At 44.1% G+C, this 19,048-nt stretch overlaps 1 protein-coding gene across 1 annotated transcript in view; it reads left to right on the forward strand.

The window, feature by feature from the left end:
* STAC (SH3 and cysteine rich domain) overlaps window positions 1-19,048 on the forward strand; it is a 159,208-nt gene that overhangs the window by 87,872 nt on the left and 52,288 nt on the right. The window contains exons 3-5 of the mRNA XM_027585755.1: window positions 9,688-9,788; window positions 11,344-11,425; window positions 12,517-12,632. Coding sequence (XP_027441556.1) covers window positions 9,688-9,788; window positions 11,344-11,425; window positions 12,517-12,632 — 299 coding nt within the window. The remainder of the gene's footprint in view (window positions 1-9,687; window positions 9,789-11,343; window positions 11,426-12,516; window positions 12,633-19,048) is intronic.

The raw sequence follows: 19,048 nt of genomic DNA on the forward strand, positions 1-19,048 counted from the left end.
TATCTTGTAGCCAAGTAGGAAAATGTCAAGAAGTCAGGAGATAGGGAATTTGAGGGCCTTTCCTAGGTAGAAGATATAAATACTGGTGTTGTAAGCATGTAAATAGTATTTGAAGGGATAGGGTTGGATGATATGACCAAGGGAGTAAGTACAGATGGAAGAGAGAAGAGGACCAAGGACTGAGCCCTGGGGCCATCCAATCTTAAAAAGTTGGGTAAAAGAGGAAGAACCAGCAAGAGACCAGGAAGAAGTGCCTAGTGTGGTAGAGATAAGCCAAGAAGATATACCATCTTAGAAGCCAAGAAAGAAAATGTTAAAAGAGAATGATCAACCTTATCAAATGCTGCTACTGGTAGATAGATAAATTATGGGATGAACTTTGACTACCAGATTTAGCCAGATGTTGGTATCTGGTAACAATAAGAGCAGTTTACTGGTGAGAGAGGGTTTCTAATGTTTCCTCATTAAGTATCAGACAAACTCATGTCAGATGTGTATCCTTTATTATATTATAGAATGTCCTTCTATTCCATCTTCACTAAGAGCTTAAATCAGAATGAAAAATCTATTTCTATGAGTAATTAGATTAATAGCTATTTCTAATAATAAACTAGACTGTGTATAATGGAATATTCAGCCATAAAAAGGAATGAGATACTGATACATGTGGATAAACCTCAAGACCAAACTAAGTGAAAGAACCCAAACAGAAAGGTCACAGATTGATGATCCTATTTACATGAAATAGCAAGAATAGGTAAATCCATAGAGACACAAAGCAGATTGATGGTTTCCAGAAGTTGGGGGAGGGAAGAGTGGGACATAATTGCTTAATGGGTATGGGATTTCCTTTTGGGGTGATGAAAATATTTCAGAATTAGATAGGGGTGATGATTGCACAATATTGCAAATGTACAAAATGCCACCATTCCAGGAATCTGGAAATCGTGACCTCAGGGAAAGCCACCATTTAGAGCTGCAGGTGATGCACTTTCTAGTCCTGTTACCATTTACTTTTGCATGTTAAGTTGTGCTTATTAAAAAGAGGGCCCCTTGGTTTTTCCACTTTGTGCTTGTGACACCCTTCCTCAGATGGGGAGACTGAGGTCAGAGGACAGGTGTCTGTCCAAGGTCTCGGAGCTAAGGACTAATATCTCAGTCTTTTGATACCTTAAGTCCAACTTCTTCCACCTCGCCATGGTACATTTATGTATTATGTGTGCGTGTATATACACACATGCCCAGATCAAACATACAAATATAAGACAATTTACATGTGAAAATTATAATAAGTTGTAGAACAGCTATCCTGCTTTTGTACTTTTGTATTCTTACATTTCTATTTCTCCACGTTGGGTCCATTCTTCCTTTTAAAAAGAATCAACCAAGATGAGAACATTTATGACATCAGTGTCATTTTCAAAACAAAAATAAGTCCCCAAATAAGGACATATGAAAACTAGAAACAGCAGCGTACACTTATATCAGCTAATGCATTTGCAGCCTTGATTCCTAATGCATTATTGATCCCATGAGTAATCGCCAGCTTGGCGGGTTTGGCAATGTCTGCAATGGGAAAGACTCTGTATTTCCCACACTTTTCTTCTGCATGTATTCAAGATCAGTGGAGCCTGTAATATCTTATACCTATCTGTTACATGGACCCGCATCTCTGCAGTGGCCGGCTCATCCAAAAAATTCTTGTTCACATCTGTCCGCTATGAGAGCCTATCTGTTACCCATTGCATATGTGATCAGAACGCCTCTTCCAAAGAGGATGTTGGGACAGGAAATATTACTGACATAACATAATAGCCCCTTCTCCTCCAACCTTCCAACCCTATATTCAAAGGCTGTGGTAACATACTTGTATTTTTATTCTATGATTATCATAAACAGAGCTGAGAGGGCCATGAATGCCTTTGTAATTTTTCCCTTTCAATTTCAATAGGAGAAATCCAGACCAAGTCAGGGTAGAGATCTGCTGATGTGCAGATGGCTGGCAGGAGGCAGTGGGGACGGGATGAGGGAAGAGAGGCAAGCTTCCAAGTCGTATAGACCTGGACCCTCGTCCCGTCTCTATCCTCACTAGTTGTGTATCCCTGGGCTTCAGTTCACTCCCTGTAACCATGAAAGAACAAAAATCCTTACCTCACAGGACTGTGTGGATAAAAACGGGGAAAATTGCAGTATTGAGTTCACAGCTAGTGAGTTACATATTCACCCCAACTCAATGTTTGTTCATTCTTTGCCATCGAAGTTATCAATTACCCCCGCCTCCTTCAATTAAAATGATAACCTTGCATATGACAGGTAACAAGTGTTAATAAAATGAAGAAACATCCAGGAAACTGCCTAACAGTGCACAAGAGCTCAATAATTTTTAATTCCTTCCCACTTCCTTTCCTTCCTGCAGGATCAGGGTGAGAATTCGTTTCTGACTTCTAGTACAATGTTCTTTCATCTCAAATGTGTGTGTGTGTGCACGAGGGTGTGCGCACAAGTGTGTGTGTGTGTGTGTGTGTGTGTGTGTACTGACCGCCGAACTCCTCCCATCTTAATTGTACTGATTTTTTCCTCCATTCCTTTGTTTTTCTCTCAAGTCCCCCTCTGCCCTCATGAAAAGAGAAAGAATCATGCCCAGTGACTCCATTTGGCTTAGCTGGCTTTCGAGTGGCCTCACAGTCTTAAAGATCGTCTCCACACCATTACTTGACATCAAAAAGAATTAGCGTGTGAAAGTCACAGAAATACTTCCCATGTTCTGCATGTATTATTTTTAATTCCACTATGGAGCATTGACTCTTCCAAATCATCCGGTTATTATTTAGATGATGAAGCCACAGTTTTTAATAATGAAGCCACGGAAGATACAGAGTTTAAGCATTCCCGTACTGAAGGCAATCATGAAGGCAATGGGGGAAATCTGAGGCGTCTCTGTCAGGACAGCAGAGCACTCAACAGACACTGTTGTAGGGTCCTCTGGGAGGCGTCATGGGAGCTCATACCAGGAGAAAGACTCAGAGGCCAATGTAAGCTGTTAACTACAGGGAGTCCATAAGCAAAGGGACATGAGTCAAGGGGCACGGCTAATCTGATTCCAGTTCAGATAGTTTTCAGCATCTGCTCCAAGGAAGATGTGATGAGCCAGCAGCAGACACAGAAACAGTGATTCCCAGAATCGGCTTTTAGCTCACTTCCTAGGTCAAGCAGGCATCACATGGAACAGTATCTGGCCTGGACTGTAGGGCCACGCAGGACCTGGGAGTTCTGAGTCCCAGCAAGGGACTTTCATACCCTTGTTCCCCCACATGGGAACAAAGGTATGAAAAGCAAGACCCAGCCAGGTGGGGGCCCATACAGTGCGGATCTGCAAGTAGAGTAGAACCCAATAGTCGCACAAGCCTCCAGGATTTGGGGCCACAAGGAGATATGTAGCTCTTTCCATAGAATGAGTGGGGTGGACCCTCAGCATTCTCTTAGCTTGAGCACTTCCCTGGCCCAGGCCTGGGTAGACTCATCATTCCTGATGGACTACAGTGTACCAGCCAAGGACCTTTCTGGCTACAGAGGTACCAGAGGTGAATAAATTACCCAGCATCCCATGCTGAGGACCTGCTGTGAAAGGTACTCCAGGAACAGTGAGGGAGCTATGGAGAGTGGAGGGTCCTGTATAATGGAAGGGGGGAGGGTGTGTGTAAGGGCAGCTTCGGAGAATATTTAAAAGGGGTTCAAGATGAGAAGCTGTTTAGCAATTGAACAAGAAGGGCAGAAGAGTTTGTGTGAGCAACCCTTAAGAAGCCTAATCCAGCCACCGTTGCCAAGAACCACAAATGATCTAGGAAAACAAAGGAGGTCAAGGTGGAGTATACTGAAAATGAGGCAAGGCAAGTGGGCAGGGGGTTGCATCACAAAGGGCTTCTTAACAGATTCCCCCATAATTCTGTCCCATCCCTTGTGTCATGTTCATTTAAGGGAAGCCCATGGACAATGCTAGCTGCATTATAATGCCCATCTTTATTATCCAGTAGAGATTTTTTGTTACAGCCTCTCATTTAAAAACACTGTCATCTTTCCACTGTTTGCATAGTTTCTAGCCCTTAAATGCCTCTGGTTTGCCCAGGCACCAAAAATTCACCTATTGCTTTTGCTCTCATCTCTCTGGCTTTGAGAACCTTCTGTAACATGGACTTCTGGCCCTCACTAGTGTCTGCACACTCTTGATATAGGCATCCGTGCGGTTTCCTTTCCCAGCCATGGTGTGGCCCCTTGCACCGGGGGAGGGCAAAGGTGGCTCCGGTACCTGAACCCACAAGAACAGGGGCTGGTATGTCTTTGAACTTTTTGACCTGTATTTACCTCTGAATTATTTATAGGTATTTTATGTAATCCAAGAAATATTTATGGAGCTATTTATAGATATTCTATTTTTATGTATATAGTTCTAAATTTTTTAAAGTTTTTTCCCAAATCACAGTAAAGAGTCTTTTTTATTATCTGACATTAATTTTAATCAAATAAATTATAGGAGTAATTCCAGAGTTGTAGACTCTGAAAGCAAACTAATTATTAATAATAATTACAACTATTGTTCTCTGCGGAATTAAGTACTATATTATGATTCCATTTCTTTTTCTACACAAATTTATTTTTACTCATTCTCCATATTATTTTCCTGGTTAAGGGGTCTTGATTGTAAACCCTTGGTTTATCCTGTTTTATCTAATACTATATGAAATTTGACTAAGGAGTAAGCAGTGCCTCAATGGCCAAATGTTATCAAAACGATTCTGGCCAACTGTTTTATAGATATGTGTAATCAATTTTATTTTTCAAAAAAAAGAGCCTGTTATCCAATGTCACTGATTAGCCATTTGCATTGAGAAAACCCCTTTTATATTTCTGCCAATATTCATATAGAGACTCCTTTATTCACAAGAGCTTCAACACTTGGTTCCTCTAGAGACAGCTCAGTTATCCATAATGGTAAATCCTACCATGCTCATAAAATAGCCCAGTGCCTGACAGTTAGTCAGTGTTGTCCTAGCTTGCATTGATCCATTCCAAATTTCATTTGAATATCATAACTAACATCCTTAACAATTTTCCATTGTAACTCATAGAACTATCTTGGATTTATCCCAGAAGTTCAAATTCCAGGGAAGAACTGATGGTTATGTGATAAGCTGGCTCCATATTTTCCCTGTATCTCCATATACCACAGACCACATCAATCCAAGGGGCTGATACGACCCAGCTTCCAGCAGCTTCATTTTTATTTGCTTTTTGCCACAGTAGGACATGAGAATAGTTTAAATATGGTACAGATGGTATTGAAAATACTTCAGTGGAAAATTTCTCATCCTCTAACCATGACACTTTTGAAAGGCAGCTACTTTCATCCTCTTTAATTGTTTCTTCTGGCATTTATTTCAATATGTCTAAATGCTGTGCTTACTATTTATTGATTAATGAAACATTTATTGGCTTCTGGTTGTCACCCCTCTGGCTCGTTCCCCTCTGCCTTGCTCTCACCTTCCTACAAGAGTTACAGCACAATCTTTGCTGTTCCTCTGTTCTCATCGTCACAAGTAGTTCTGTCACAATTTTGTGTGAACTTGATAGTGTATACACTATTGTGACTATTGCTAACTTCTGATTCAAATATTATACTAGGATTACATTTCTTTCCTTAAACAGGTTTTATATTTCCTCAATTAGAAATCACCTTTTTAATTCCCTTGATCTTTTATGCACCTATAATTATTTTTTTTCAAATGCTTTCATGAATCTGTCAAATGCCATATCTATTACAGCATCGAAACCTGAAAAGCGTCAATAAACTTCTAAGTTCCATTTTTCCGCCAGGGGTATGGCCTTACTTCATCTTGTAGCACCTGTCTAGGGCTACTGCAGAGCTGTCCCAAGGGCATATCATTTACCTTTCCTCTGTGTCAGTTCCTCTGTTGTGCACTGGATCCAACAATTTCTTCTTCCTCGATCTATTCCCTGATCTTTCTAAGGCACATTTTTCATTAGTGTTCTGAGAAAGGGTGTATGGAAAGCAAATATTTTGAATCTCTGAATATGTGTCTATTCTGCCTACATAATCGTTGGTTATTTGCCTGGGTATACAATTCAAGGTTGGAAAGTCTTTTCTCTCAGAATTTTAAAATTCCACAGTTTTTGAGGGCCCCTGATCTTCCCATTTCCAAGTTGCTATTGGGAAACCCAGTCTCCCCCCTTTTCTGCTAAATTCCTTGCCATTCGTCCAGTTGCTTTCTATCTTCTGAACACATGTTGAAATCTCTTCTACACTTGCCACTCTTCCCAGTAACCTTGTTATTTGGGGTTTATACCACTTTTTATTCTTGGCCTGACATTTTAGTGGGCTTTGGTATGAGTAAATGGGCCTCTCATGTGGCCAATCCACCATGTTTATTCAAAGTCCAGTGACATCTTTATGTTTCTGAGTATTTAAATCCATGCAATCCCCTTTGCATATATTTCAACACTATTACTGTTAGCAACTCTGGGAGGACTTAGAAGTACTGCCATTTGATGAGGAGACAGCTGAGGCTCCGGGAATGTTAGTAGCTTTCTTAAGTTTAAAGGGCCAGAATGAGACAGATTCTAATTTAAAACCATGTTTTTCCCACTCTTACTGAAGCCTAAGGGTCACATTCAGTGATGCCTTTGTGATGGAGGTCACTAGTAACGGGTCAGACCATAACTTTCCCATATCCTACTACAGTCAGTAAGCTAACACCACTGAGTGATGTGATTTATCCCTTTGAACTATTCTATGAGCCACAGAATACAAGTTTTCCTCTTCAGTCACTCCTGCTATTCCACAATAGAAATTGGAACACCTAAAACCAAATTATTGTTGGTGATCTGATTCATTCAAATAGTGGAGTATATTAGAACAGACAAGGAAAACTAAAATTACGGCATTCAGGCCTGAAGGAAAATATACCTTAATATATAATAGTGCTATTTCAGAGTCCAGCACACAATGAAATAACTCTTCTTTGAAGCTTTTACTTATTCTTTCAGAGGGCACAAATAGCATTCTCTAATTTGAAAACAAAAAAATAAGTGATTGCTTTCAAAGTCCAGTGTTTAGAAGGCATTGCAGTAACCACCCTCAAAAAAGGAAAAGAGCCTTTCCAACTAGTTTTTATGAACAAGCACACACACCCAGTAATTTATGGTTTGTTTATATGTCACTTTGCCTTTTTGTGGTTGTAAGAGCAGACACACTTTGTGTTAAATGATACCTTCTCGAAGGGAGTTTGCAGGTAATACCTCCTGAAGGTATTGTGGATCTTTGTCCAGACAAGAGTTTGCCTGTGGCTTTTCCCAGCTGAGTATCATGTTCTTGTACTCTCCTTTATTTTGATGTCTAATTATCCCCATTCATATCTTCATGTACCTTACCCCCAGTAAATGGAGGAAGTTTTAGGGTCAAGCAGAGGAAAAGTGATGCTAGGCAGGACCTCTTCTGACCTGGACCCTCAGGCTTCTCATCTGTGGAATAAAATCATCCCTATAGATGATCTTCAAGTCCTCTGAGCTCTTGAATGCTGCTTCTACACCATCAATGAATCAACTCCACTTAATTATCTCAGTCGATCACCCCTGCTTCAGTACATGTGTGACTGTGAGAGAATTTGTTGATTAATGTATTTAACACATATTTATTGGACATCATACTCAGAGCTGGGTACCCAGTGGCTGATGAACAAAACAGCCCTTAGCCTCATTGGGTTCACAGTCCAGGAGGAAAGGCATACAAAAACAAACTCTCGAATGAGTAATTGCGATAAATGCTGTGAAAAACAACAGAGTGCTATAGGAAAGAATAATAATAATAATAAAGATAATTTAAACAAGGAAAGGGGGAATGTGGCCAAGAAAGCTTCATGGGAAGAATGACAAGAGACCCAAAGGATGAGGATTGGCTAGCCAGGTGAGGAGTGATAGAGACAACATTCCGGGCATTTAGGGCAGTGTGTGTGAAAGACCCTGAAGAATTAAAGAACTCGTGCCTTCAGGGAACTTGCAGAAGGCCATGTGGCTAGAGTATAGGGAACAAGGAGGTTAGCTTGAGATAGAGGCAGATATGGGCTCCACCAAATCATACAAAGCCTCCCCACCATGCTGAGCATTTTGTATAACATCAGAAAGGCAGGGAGAACCTACTGAAAGCTGTTTACACGAGAAAGGGAGGTGATTCAAGTCTTGTTTAAATGATTGTTCTGCTTACTGCGCACGCACTGGAGGAAGACAAAAACAGATGAACTAGTTCAACTAGGAATGAGTCTGGACAAGGGCCAATGGTGGTTTGGATGGCGGAGAAGAGGGTGGTTTTCACATATGATCTTGGGGTGTCCTCATTTTGCTTCTGTAGTCTGCCGCATATGCAGCAGGATACCTGTGGCCTTGTGTCTCCGGGCATATGTACATATCAATGCCTATGAGATGTAGGGAGTCCCATTGCCTGTCCCGTGGTCTGCTTTGTCAGCATTCTTCATGTGGGTATCGCCACACCCATGTGTCCCACAGACTCCAGGGGACCTAAGCCAAGCTTTTAAAATAACCCCCTTGAATCCTCTCTAAGTAGGACTGAGTAGAGAAGGTCGAACCCCTGTCACTGTGTGGGAGGAGCAAGATGAAAGGAGTAGGACCCCAACAGCTCCACAAAGAAACCCTGCCCAGCCCCCACCTTCTTCACTTTTCTAATGTGCTCGATGTGCTTAGCCATCTAAGAGCTATAAACTCCCATTTTGGCAGCCCATTTTTGGAGGCCTGTGAGGAGCCTACCAGCTCACTCGCTCTGTCTCGCACCTCTTGTCTTGGACCAAGTGGAGACAGAAAATGTCCCACTCTGACATCCTCTCCTCGCCTCCCTCCAGCTGCTCTGTAGAACATGAATGCAGGTGGCCAACACCCCTCCCAACGTCCCTGAGGCCCCCCGGGCCAACCCTCTTGTCTGCTTGGCACTGCTGCCTTGAGCCTCACTGCAGCAGCACAGGGTCACCGAGGAGCCTCTCTCCTCCTCTGCCTCCTTTCTTCCTACCCCATCAAGGCACCCTGTCCCAGGAGGCTGGGTGACTCCCTGCAGCAGTGCTCTCATGGCCACCCACCTCCTCTTCCTCTTCCACCAGGCAGGAGCTGCTGTCTGACCCAGCCCTCCAACCCCACTTTAAGTATCATCAGCCCTCTCTCACACAGACCATGCCATTCCCCCTTTATTGGCCATTTTCCCAAGAGTCCCAACAGCTCAGACTCTGTGACAGAAACTCAGGTAAAAAATGGGCAGAATTTCAGCACTTGCACTCCTTGGCAAGACATACAGAAGAGCAGAAATGGGCAAAGAAAGTGGCATTTGCTAGCTTGAATTGAGTTGAACGGTGACATGGAGGAGGCTGAGATTTTCTGGAGTAATGAAGAGGAAAGGAGTAGGAAGAAACCAGAGCTGATACCTTAAGTGGTACCAGATGTGGGAGAAGGTCAAAGAATCTACCATAAGATCTTGTCTGTTTTCGAAAGCATCATGCTAAAGTCACAGAGAAGAAGAATGACCTGGGTTTAGGGAGTAACCACTCTTTTAAGGGCTTCATGCTAGTCACCAGGTAAAGGCAGGCTGTATCCTAACCAAAGCTCACGCATGTCTGACAGGAGCAAACGCTAAGCATGGGCTGCGCTGCAAGGCCTGTAAGATGAGCATCCACCACAAGTGCATGGATGGCCTAGCACCCCAGCGGTGCATGGGCAAGCTGGTAAGGGCTGGTGCCAGGAGTAAGCCCAGAACCCCCTGCCCATCCAAACTCCTTCCCTGTGGCACCCTGATAGCCAGACACTAGGAAGGCAGCCCCCAAATCCCTGGCCTACCAATAAGGCTTCCTTGTTGGCATAGTGATCAAGCAGAAGAGGAGCTTTATCAACCTGAGAGACAAATGCTCCCCATGTGAAAAGGACTCCATGTCCTCATCAGGGTGACCAACTTGTCCCAGATTGGAACTTTTTCAATTTTAGCACCGCAAGTCCCACATCCTGGGACTGTCCGTGTTTTAAAGATGAAAGTGAGGCATCCCAGGAACCTTCCCAGCCCATAAAAACGAGGGTGGCTGGTCACCTCAGTGCTAAATTGGCTGACGGCCCACTGGATGTCAAGAAGGGGAGAGAGATTAACCAGCCCCCTAAAAATGGAGAGAATAATAAAAATCAACGCACCACTTTAAGAGATCATGGTGGCCAAGCCAAGGAAGGTCAGATGGCCCTGGCCCATTCTAGTCTGGTCTTAGCATCTTGGGAGCATGGGCTTCAGTACTGGTGCCACATGTGGATAAAAAGCAACCCAGAGCGCTTTTGAGGGTATCAATACTAGGATGGCCAGAGAACTGTCAAAGGGACCAAGAATGTCTACCCTAGAGATACTTAGGCTGTGACAGCTGTCTTCAAAAAAATTTAAGACCTGTCATACAAAAGAGGAATTCTCTCCTGTCCTATGGCTCCAGGGAAAAGACCTAGGATCAGTAGATACCAAGTCTTAACAAAGAGCTAATGTCACCAAAGACCTGCCTCCATGGCTAGTGAGAGCTCCTCCCACCCACCCCCCAGCAGTGGCAGTGTTCAAAAAAATGAAGATACCACTTGCCAGGAACATGGGCTAGGATTCTGGAATTCCAGTAGGGGTCCGGCCACAGAGTTCCCTTCCAACACTGGCATATAGTAACTCAAGGTTCTTAGAGAGTTCATCTCCTTACTCTGATTGGCAGTGTCCTCTTCTCCAAAACCCCTGCCTCACCTCTTCCCCTCCTCCTCCTCCAATGATTTCCACAAGCCGAGGCAAAGACCATGAGTGAGAGATCAGAAAAACATAGCAGAGAGTCTAGAACACAAGGCAAATGACTCTGTGGGGAACTTGTCATATATCCAAGGTCCTTTTGGCCTCTCTCTGAGGTCTGCTTCCCCTTGTCCAGGCCTTTTATGAGTTTAATAAACCTCAATAGTAAACCACAGTGAAATAATGCGTGCCAGTCCATTTGTATCCTGGGGGATGGTGAGGAGCCTGGACACAAGGGAGACTGCTATGGTCTGCGCAAGGAAGAGAGGCAGGAAAGGGAAGGGCAGGGCTGGGGCTTGCTTATTGCCACCTGTACCTCCCATCCCGCCCCCCACCCAGGGATAAATTCTAGGACAAGCCAGCATCTTCAAGGGCAACAGAGCGGTGCCCCCTGGAGAAACCAGCTGGTATGATTTTCAGAGCTCTTGTGTGGTTTTCTCCATCTCCGCAGTGACATTAAGCCTTTCTCTTTCTCATTCTTTCTCCAGCCAAAAGGGTTTCGGCGTTACTACAGCTCCCCCTTGCTCATCCATGAACAGTTTGGATGCATTAAAGAAGTTATGCCCATCGGTGAGTTGGGACGTTGATGGGTTGAGCTGGGTTTTGAGCAGCAATGTCAGCATTAACAGCTGTTGCTGTCTCAGGACCGCAGATCTAGCGGGCTATGTTTGTGAGTCTGTCTGGTGGCTGATGGCATTATGATTGTTTGCTTCGCTGGAGAGGAAACATAAGGAGGAGCAAATTCTCCCCTCCCCGATGAAGCTTGAAAAACACCCATGTCCCAAAGGCTGCTGATATGATACACTACCCCTCAGCATCATGGCAGAGTGGGAAGAGCATGGAGCCTAGCATCCCACAGACCCGTCTCAGACCCCAGCTCCCCCGCTGACCCACTAACTGTGTGTCTGGACAAGTTATCAAACTGTCAGACCCTATAAATGAAGAATAGCAAAATCTGCTTTTCATAATTGTTGCAAAAAAATAAATGTAAATCATAGACCAATGCTTGGAAGGAACTCTGTGAATATCAGTTTTTCTTTAATGAGGACAAAAAAAGTGTCTTATATTTATAGATCTTTCTGGCTTGAAATTTTCTTTAACAATATCTTTCATTTTACTTCTATTTTTCTCTCTCTCCCTGAGAATCTCCATCTCTTTTTGCCTTTGGAAGGGGCAAGCTTTAAACTAGAAAGCTTTTAAACAGAAATTCATGAGGCCTGGTAATGTCAAATTCTTTCACAAAGACTTGCCTCTTACTGCAAACTTTGAGTCTCGCTCAAGGCTTCATACCTTGGTGAGCAGAACCTCACACTAGGGGAAATAAAGCTGGTATCGGGCAGAACCTTGACATTGGAGTCCTAAGGATGGATAACAAAAGAGGAAAACCAATAAATCAGGAAGCGTCTGGGAGCAGAGAGCTCTGGATGTAAGTGGTGGGTGCACGGGAAAGACCTGGCCAAAGGGCACATATTGTGGGGGGCCCATCTGCCAGGAAAGCTTGACCACACACAGCTCCATTTTCCCAGGAGTTAGTGAGTCTGTGGCACAGAACCTTCTTCTCAAGTGCCGCTGACCCAGGAGGTATGATAAATTCTTGGCTGCTTTCCTGATGGTGAGTGGAGGAACCCTGTCACTCAGATGAACTTTCTCTTCCATTGCAGCCTGTGGCAATAAGGTGGATCCTGTCTATGAGACCCTCCGCTTCGGCACCTCCCTGGCCCAGAGGACCAAGAAGGGCAGCTCCGGCAGTGGCTCTGATTCGCCTCACAGAACCTCTGTAATTATCCCCCTCCTCCCTCAGTCCACCTGCAGTGCTCTGGGGAGGGCAGGCCTCAGGGGCTCCCCATAAATGCATCGTGAGGGCAGGTCTTTGGGAGTCAGGCAGCCTCTGAAGGGAAATCCCAGGTGCCTTGGGCCACTAGAGGTTAGCTTCCTGTTTGTTGCCAACACCCAGGGATCATTTTACTTTCATCCTCAAAGACCATGCTCTTGGCCTCATGACCCTCGACTCTCCATGTGCTCCCCCCTCCCTGCCCTCCCACCAATATTTGATCGCATGGCAGTCATCCAAACAGTGGCAGAGGCAGGGAAGCCCCAGCTGTGGCCAGTTTTCCAAATCTCCTTCCGGTTACATCCCAGTTCAAGAATACAGCTCTTTCTCACGTTTTCTCAGTCTTTTCTCTCTAAGACAAGGTACTCCCCTTGGTTTCACACAAAAGCTACCCTCCCCAGAGGCACTGGACCTGTCTCCATGGGACACTCAGCCTCCCAGACACCTCTCCCACCTTTTATTTGGTCTAAAATGACTGCCCCGTGCATCTCTGTGACATGCTCTCATCATCATCCTATCTCTGGCTGTCCCAACCAGAATTTCTATAAATACCCCACGATGCCACACAACTCTTGCCACTCATGCTGAAGGCCAACATCTCTCCTGCAGAGACAAGGACCTTCCAGTTGATGTTGCCAATTAGGATGGCTTGCACCCAGTTACTGGTTCCATTGTTGCAGCTCCTATTAAAATAAGGATTTCAGGGCAAGGCACAGATGAGCCACCCGGCTGGGTCCTGTCAACATCAAGTGATTAGGGTGAATGGAGAAGGGGGATGCATACGGGTCGGAGGGTGGGGCTGAGTGGAAGCAGCTCCTTCAATGGGTGCAGGTCAATCCACAGGATAACTGAGATGTTATGTGGGTGGATGTGTAGGTCATGTGGGTGAGTAGGTAGGTTTGAAGGTCTTCAGATTGATGCCACATGGTCATCCTAGATGCCACCTTTTTTTTTTAGATTTTATTTATTTATTTGAGAGACAGAGAGCATGAGCAGTGGGGGAGGGAGAAGCAGACTCCCCGCTGAGCAGAGAGCTGGACGTGGGGCTTGATCCCAAGACCCTGAGATCATGACCTGAGCTGAAGGCAGATGTTTAACCGACTGAGCCACCCAGATGCCCCTAGATGCCACCTTTAAACCTACTGAAAGCCCTGTTCTTCATGCATCCCACTAACTTCTAAGAAGGAAGAACCAAAACATATTGTACTCTTTTTGCTTGCTGACCCTAAAATTGATATCAACTAGTTCTCTCTTCTACTCAGTTAGCAAACATGAATTAAGTGCCTAGAGTTCACCAGCACTGTAGAGGACACAGAGGAAGGGGAGGACATGACTCCTTACTGTCAGAATTCACAACTTATTTCAGAAGACCAAAGCAGTAGAGCACAAAGCAGATGATGACAGCATTATCTGGCACTTTTTAAGAAATACACTTTTATCTGTCTTGTGCTATTTGTATTAAGAATTGGAACGTAACATACATGTTAAGTGTATTATAATAGCTATGGCATAGGAGCACAGCAGGATTTCAGGGTAAAGAAGGAAAACATGTCAGTGGACATTGCCCTCAAAGCAGTGCGGGTATAAGTTGTGACATTTTAAGGTACCTGATCCTGATGATCTCCCTAGGGAGGCCATACATCAAGTTGGCAGTCCCAGTGATAATGTTGGTTCTGGCGACATGGGTTGGATGATAATAAGAATATAAGGAAAGTTTCTAGCACAGAGCCTGGCACTCAATAAATGGAAGTTGCTGATGTTTAATTTTCATTAAGCATTTAGCCCTTCACTGGGTTTGAGTGATGATGAAGTGAAACAAGGGTGTAATCCATTAGAAAAGTAAATACGTTCTCTGAGGACATTTCCCAGGCCATTCATGGGGCCCATTCTTGGGCTCTGTAAGAAGTTGGACTCACTCCAGGGTTCCACCCTGCTGTCCCTCAGCCTGTCTCCTCTCATATGTCCTCCAGTCACTCCTTAAGTCAGGGATGTTCCCAGGGCTCTGCTTTGCCTTGGCCTTCCTGTGCCACCAGTTCTTCATGGTTATCTCATTCACATTTCTCTGGTCCAACCGCCATGTCCAAGCTGATGACTCCTTAGATACTTCTAGTCCTAACCTCCAGACGGGTCGTACAGATATCTCTAAATTGGCATGTCCAAGCTCAAATGATGCTCCACTGGTGATCAGGTCCTCTAACTCAGAACCCAGACATGTATATCAAAAGTGCCCTTCATCTCTGTCCCCAGTGCTGGAGGTTTGAATCTCATCATCTCTCACCCAGATTATTTCAAAGGAATAGCTGTGTTCCCCTCTTCCTTTTGAGTCTACTCTTATCAATACCTCCATATTTATCATCTTTTAAAGAGAGACCTTGTGCAGTTTTCCAAATCGAAACACGGGCTTATGCCCGAACGATGGTGCTTAAACTCCAGCATGGCATGTGAGGCCTGTCACTGCCCTGAAGACCCACCTTCCCTTGAATATGCCAAGCTCTCTGACTTATTCATACCTTAGGACATGCTGTTCCCCCAGTTGAAGTTCTTTAAGACCAGCTTGGTTTTGACACAAACCATGAAGAGTTCTCAGACTCCCCCAAGCACAATGAGTTGCTCCTCCCACAGGCCTTCAAAAAATTCCTTTCTTATAAGATAGAGACGATTGCAAAGTAATTCTCTGCTCTTGCCTCTCTTTCCTGAACTAGATACTGAGCGACTGTACAGTGGGACCCTATTCCCTATTCGTCTCATTATACCAGGCCCTGGCACCTAGTGGGTGCTCAAGAAATGCTTGAAGAGTGAGGAAAAAGTAACAGGGATTCTTTTTTTTTTAATTTTTTATTGTTACGTTAATCACCATATATTACATCATTAGTTTTTGATGAAGTGTTCCATGATTCATTGTTTGTGCATAACACCCAGTGCTCCATGCAGAACGTGCGCCCTTGAATACCCATCACCAGGCTAACCCATCCCCCTACCCTCCTCCCCTCTAGAAACCTCAGTTTGTTTTTCAGAGTCCATCATCTCTCCTGGTTCGTCTCCCCCTCTCACTTACTCCCCTTCATTCTTCCTCTCCTGCTGTCTTCTTCTTTTTCTTTTTTCTTAAAATATGTTGCGTTATTTGTTTCAGAAGTACAGATCTGTGATTCAACAGTCTTGCACAATTCACAGCGCTCACCGTAGCACATACCCTCCCCAATGTCTATCACCCAGCCACCCCATCCCTCCCACCCCTGACCACTCCAGCAACCCTCAGTTTGTTCCTGAGATTAAGAATTCCTCATATCAGTGAGGTCATATAATACATGTCTTTCTCTGATTGACTTATTTCACTAAGCATAACACCCTCCAGTTCCATCCACGTCGTTGCAAATGGCAAGATCTCATTCCTTTTGATGGCTGCATAATATTCCATTGTGTATATATACCACTTCTTCTTTATCCATTCATCTGTCGATGGACATCTTGGCTCTTTCCACAGTTTGGCTATTGTGGACATTGCTGCTATAAACATTGGGGTGCACGTACCCCTTCGGGTCCCTATATTTGTATCTTTGGGGTAAACACCCAGTAGTGCAATTGCTGGATCGAATGGTAGCTCTAATTTCAACAGTAACAGGGATTCTTAAATACTGACTTCAGAACCCTCAAAATCGACCTGACGTTTTGATGCTCATGCCCCCAGTCCCATGCATCCTTTGTAGCTCTCTGGACCACCATGTTCTGCCCAGTTGCTGGGCCTTGCCCTCATCTTGTTTCTACCTCTATGAAGACAACATCTCTCTTCCTGGTCTGCGTTGGGTACCCCTTCCCTGGGCACCCATAGCAACCAAATTCATCAATCATAGTGATTTGCAGATTACTTGGTATTTTTCCCTTTTGCATTTCACTTTTCTCTCTCTCCTTTAGTTTCCTACCCAACTAGACAAAGCTGCTCAAACACGAGGATTCTTGGTTCGCTTCTTATTTCTGTTGTTTTATACCAGTGATCTCAAACTTTGGTGGGGATCTGGATCCACGGAAGAGCTTTGTAAAAATAGAAAGTTCAAGGCCCTGGTCTACTACAACAAGCCTGGGCCTCTGTGCTGGATTAGCCCTCCAGGTGATTCTGACACCCACCAAAGTTTGAGAACCACCGATCTGTAGATCATGTCCTTCACCCCACATACCACGTTATATTTTTCTTTCGTAGGAGCCTGAGGAGGGCTATCACTTCCCCCAGGGCCACATAGAACTGGCTGTCAGCCTGTAGCCATCACCCCTCACAAATCAAGACTTTCTGCCCAAAAGAAAAACACGAGCTGCTCTGGCCACTTGCCCTGCATGCTGAGTGGGCCTTTCTCTTGTCTCTGGGGAGAGCGGGTATTCCTCAATCCGCTTCCAGTGCCTGCATCTCTCATGCTCGTCTAAGGCTGGCATTCGTTGAAAGGCAAATGGAAAGCCAACTTAGGGAGGCAAAAGCAGAGAAGGGGGCTCCCCAGGAATAGCCCTGATGTTCCCACTCCGGCAGCAGATGGCTGCCCCTGCATCCTGAGCTGTGTCAAACTCACAATGTTCTCAGACCCTCCGCAGCAGACAATGACCATGTTAGCCTCCAGAGTTTGTTCTCATGGTACAAGTAGCAAGAACATCAAAGAGACAATTTAAGGATGTCCAGTTTGCTTTTCTGTCTGAAATGGTTTTGTTTCCAGCCATGTCTGGCCCCTACAGACTGGTTCTCAGGGCAGAAGACATGGTTTTCTGAATGTCAATAAGGTATCCATTCATCACAGTCCATTTAAACTTCCTGACATTGGTTCTATCAGTAAATATTCTCAGAATTGTGCTCTGTGAAGGCATTGTTCTCAGGGCTGCAGGGAGACAAAGACAAATCAAATTGTACTTAAATATCTGTCACTTCACTCTTTCCCCAGAGTCCCACTTGCTTCAATGAAGAAAACAGAAACAATTGATCGGTACTTTAAAATGATTTTGCTTCCTTCCTGCTGGGTCAAATGGTAATGAACTTCAGACACTTGCCATTCTTGCAGTTTTGTTATGTCCTAAAGCTAACATATTCCCACATAGCAAACTCTGTCCCACACATTTATTTTCTTCCAGGGCTGTCGGGGCATTGGCTTTACGTTATGGGGAAGTCACCGCCTGGCTGTTTCTAAATTGTTATGTTTCTTTAATGTGTTTTCAAATATTCTGGAATATAAAAGGCTGGACGGCTTTGGGAAGGCCAGCAGAAACCAAATTCAAAAACTTTCTGGGAGTTGGTTGGCTAGTTTGTGAATAATCTTCAGTTTCCTAAGATTAAATTAACATAATAATAGCAACCTTTTTTTGCCCATAAATTCTACATTTTATTTTTTTAATTTTATTTTATTATGTTACGTTAGTCACCATACAATACATCTTTAGTTTTTGATGTAGTGATCGACGATTCATTGTTTTCTTATAACACCGAGTGCTCCGTGCAATAGGTGCCCTCCTTAATACCCATCACTGGGCTAATGCATCCCCCCACCCCTCTCCCCCATAAAACCCTCAGATTGTTTCTCAGAGTCCATAGTCTCTCATGGTTCATCTCCCCCTCCGATTTCCCCCCCCTCATTTTTCCCTTCCTTCTCCTAATGTCCTCCACGCTATTCCTTATGTTCCACAAATAAGTGAAACCATATGATAATTGACTTTCTCTGCTTGACTTACTTCACTTAGCATAATCTCCTCCAGTCCCAACCATGTTGATGTAAAACTTGGGTATTCACCTTTCTGATGACTAAATAATATTCCATTGTATATATGGACCACATCTTCTTTATCCATTCATCTGTTGAAGGGCATCTTGGCTCTTTCCACAGTTTGGCTATTGCGGACATTGCTGCTATGAACATTGTGGTGCATATGGCCCTTCTTTTCACTACATCTGTGTCTTTGGGGTAAATACCCAGGAGTGCAATTGCTGGGTCATAGGGTAGCTCTATTTTTAAATTTTTGAGGCACCTCCACACTGTTTTCCAAAGTGCCTGTACCAACTTGCATTCCACTTGCATACCAACAGTGTAAGAGGGTTCCCCTTTGTCCACAACCTCTCCAATATTTGTTGTTTCTTGCCTTGCCAATTTTTGCCATTCTAACTGGTGTAAGGTGGTATCTCAATGTGGTTTTGATTTGAATTTCCCTGATGGCTAATGATGTTGAACATTTTTTCATGTGTCTGTTACCCATTTGTATGTCTTCTTTGGACAAGTGTCTGTTCATGTCTTCTGCCCATTTTTTGACTTGATTATTTGTTTTCTGGGTATTGAGTTTGAGAAGTTCTTTATAGATCTTGGATACCAGCCCTTTATCTGTAGTGTCATTTGCAAATACCTTCT

Source organism: Zalophus californianus, chromosome 1 (genome assembly GCF_009762305.2).
Source record: "Zalophus californianus isolate mZalCal1 chromosome 1, mZalCal1.pri.v2, whole genome shotgun sequence".
In the NCBI taxonomy this organism is placed as follows: domain Eukaryota; kingdom Metazoa; phylum Chordata; class Mammalia; order Carnivora; family Otariidae; genus Zalophus; species Zalophus californianus.